General features: G+C 46.5%; 1 protein-coding gene across 1 annotated transcript; it reads left to right on the top strand.

Annotated features, from left to right (window-relative positions):
* Positions 1 to 911: 911 nt before the first annotated feature.
* On the top strand, positions 912 to 2,005 carry LOC110933154 (translation initiation factor IF-2-like). The gene is made up of 5 exons (XM_022176389.1): positions 912 to 998; positions 1,197 to 1,361; positions 1,453 to 1,617; positions 1,688 to 1,775; positions 1,842 to 2,005. The coding sequence occupies exons 1-5, from the start codon at positions 912 to 914 to the stop codon at positions 2,003 to 2,005; spliced, it is 669 nt and encodes a 222-aa protein (XP_022032081.1).
* Positions 2,006 to 2,449: the final 444 nt, after the last annotated feature.

The following is a 2,449-nucleotide window of genomic DNA, read 5'->3' as shown; positions in this document are numbered from 1 at the left end:
TTGTTGTTCCTCCTTTGGTGCCACAGGGGGCAGGTATCTCTCCTACTCATTTCCGCAGATACACTGATTATGTGGTAGTGTCTGACACCCTTGAGGGTTTGGGTGTTCCAGGTGGTGGTGCGGCCGCAGGTGGTTCCTCTGCGGGTTCCAAACCTGCTGGTGAGAAGAAGAAGAAGAAAGTAGAGGAGAAGGCTGCTGGTGCCGGTGAGCAGAAACGTCTGAGGTTGCAAACGAAACGGACAATTGTTGTCTCGCAGCCGAAACGTGCGGCTGTGGCTGGTAAGTGAATCATAACTTTACAAGTGTTTGCTATTGTAAACTTGTAACTTATAGTTGTCTCTGATTTGTCCGCAGAACCGCAAGATGGAGGCTTCTCCTTATTTGATGCTCCTACTTCCCCCGCGCATGACGCGATTGCGGATGTGGGGGTTAATAAAGAGTTTGCAAGAAGTCCTTCTCTCGAAGTGGTGACTGAGCCCTCCGTGCAGGCAGAGGATACTGGGAAGAAGACCGCGGATCAAATCTTTGATACGGTGGATTCTTCTGATAATCTGATCCCTCCGCGGGATAATTTGAACCTGAAGTTTGCTGATGCTTAAAAGCAAAAGTCTCCTGCTGCCGAGAAGGCTGCTGGTTCTGCCTCTGGGGGTATGAGTTTTGAAGAGCCATCCATTCAGGCTGGTGAGTCTGAGTTGGAGTTCTACTACCGTACTTATACGGAAGACCGGAGTGTGATCTACCATCGTCCCCCTTGGAGCGTTATGCAAGGGGATGATATTTCAAATGATCCTTCCGCTTGTAGGGAGATTTTGGGTGGTTTGGGCACCCCGTTTGAGGTTCTTTAGGCCCGCGGTTTGCCACGTGAGCACCGAATCAACCAACTCTCCTCCATGCTTGTTGGGAGTTCCATAATGGCGAATGACATTATGGAAGACTACAAGGTGCTGGGACGCAAGGAGCAGGAAAATGCTCGCTTGCGAGCTGAGGCTGAGGCGTTGGTGAAAGCTGCTCGGGAGGGTGCGGAGCAGCTTGAAAGGGAGAGGGCTGCTTTTGAGAAGCACAAGCAGACTGAGGAGTGGGCTGCAACTGTTGGCCTTAAACAGGTTCGTACTCTTGCAAAATTGCTTTCTGATGAGCGCAAGAGTTGGAAAGAATCTTGGGCAAAACATAATTAAAAGCTGTTTTGTGTTCGTCAGGAGGTGACTAATCTTAAGGCGGTGAATGCTGCTTTGGTAAAAGAGAAGTCCGCAGCGGAGGCGGTTGCCAAAGAGGCCAAGGAGGCGGAGGCCCACGCTGCCAAGGCTCTTGAAGAGGCGAATGCTGATCACAGCCGCTTGAACAAGGTTGTTGAGGATCTCAAGGTATGTGTTGCGTTTACCCCTGAACTTTTGTCCTTTTCATAAGTATGATTGATTGTCTTTCTTATACTTGTTTTTTCTTTGCTTTTGAAAGGCTGAAGTGCAGAATCGGGTGACCATTATTGAGGAGGTCACTGCCCGCGCGGCCGAAGCTAAAGCGCGGGCAAGGGAGGCTGCCGAGGCTAGAGATAGCCTGGTTTCTTCATTTGATCAGCTTAAGGCGGATCGCGATTGGATGCGTGATCACGTTATTGGGCATGTAAGTACCCGGTGTCTTTGTTGCCCTTAGGTTTTGCTTTTGTTTAATTTTCTTACTTGTGTGTTTGCAGATTGTTCGAACCATTCTTGACGCGCCCAAGAACACAGCTGCTGTAAATAAGCTTAGAGAGCGTGCGCGGGAGGCTGGTTTCAAGGCTGGTTACGCTTGATGTATTAGCCATATGAACCCTTTGTATCAAAGCAAATTTACTGATGAACGATCAGGGTTCCAAGGCGTAGATACTGAGGCGCGGCTTGCTGCAGCTCTTGAGGCGTACAACAACATGTCCATTTCCGCCATTAATGATATTGATAACTGCTTGGATGCGGAGGATTATGTGGATCGCTTGCGGTTGTTGTATGGTGATCCTGAAGAGGAAGAGGAATAGACCGCTGGCAATGGCAAGGGTGATGCGGGTACCAGTGGTACAAAGGAGGATTAGGTTGGCCTGCGTGCCCTTTTTGATTTCGTCTTTGATGTAAATGTTAGAAAACTTTATGTAAATTTCTTGTGCACCGCGTAGGTGTAGAAATTTTTTGAATATGAAGTTTAATCATTTTGTTCAATTTGTACAAGTGTTTTTACTACTTGCACTCTTGAATCTGTATTAGTTAATGTTATTGTGAATAACATTAAGTCTGAGTTTTCCTTTTGCATATCTAGGTGATGTGCACAAAATGCAACATATAAATTACATCAATTGTGGCATAAAACTAACCCTTTTTTAGTACTAATGTTGGAAAAAGTGTGTTTTTGTCTTCCTTTTGTATTTTCAGGATTAAATGAGCTCAAATAAACAAAAGAAGCAAAAAGGCAACTAAATCTAACATAA

Source organism: Helianthus annuus, chromosome 5 (assembly GCF_002127325.2).
Source record: "Helianthus annuus cultivar XRQ/B chromosome 5, HanXRQr2.0-SUNRISE, whole genome shotgun sequence".
NCBI lineage: Eukaryota > Viridiplantae > Streptophyta > Magnoliopsida > Asterales > Asteraceae > Helianthus > Helianthus annuus.
Note: the sequence above shows the minus strand (reverse complement) of the source record. Positions and strands in the feature narration are given on the sequence as shown.

Bases quoted from the DNA above. Each gene is read 5' to 3' on its own strand.
- LOC110933154 (XM_022176389.1), top strand. From the start codon at position 912: ATGGCGAATGACATTATGGAAGACTACAAGGTGCTGGGACGCAAGGAG. The intron at 1,362-1,452 runs GTATGTGTTGCG...TGCTTTTGAAAG, and splicing joins AGGTTGTTGAGGATCTCAAG to GCTGAAGTGCAGAATCGGGT. The intron at 1,776-1,841 runs GTTACGCTTGAT...ATGAACGATCAG, and splicing joins GGAGGCTGGTTTCAAGGCTG to GGTTCCAAGGCGTAGATACT.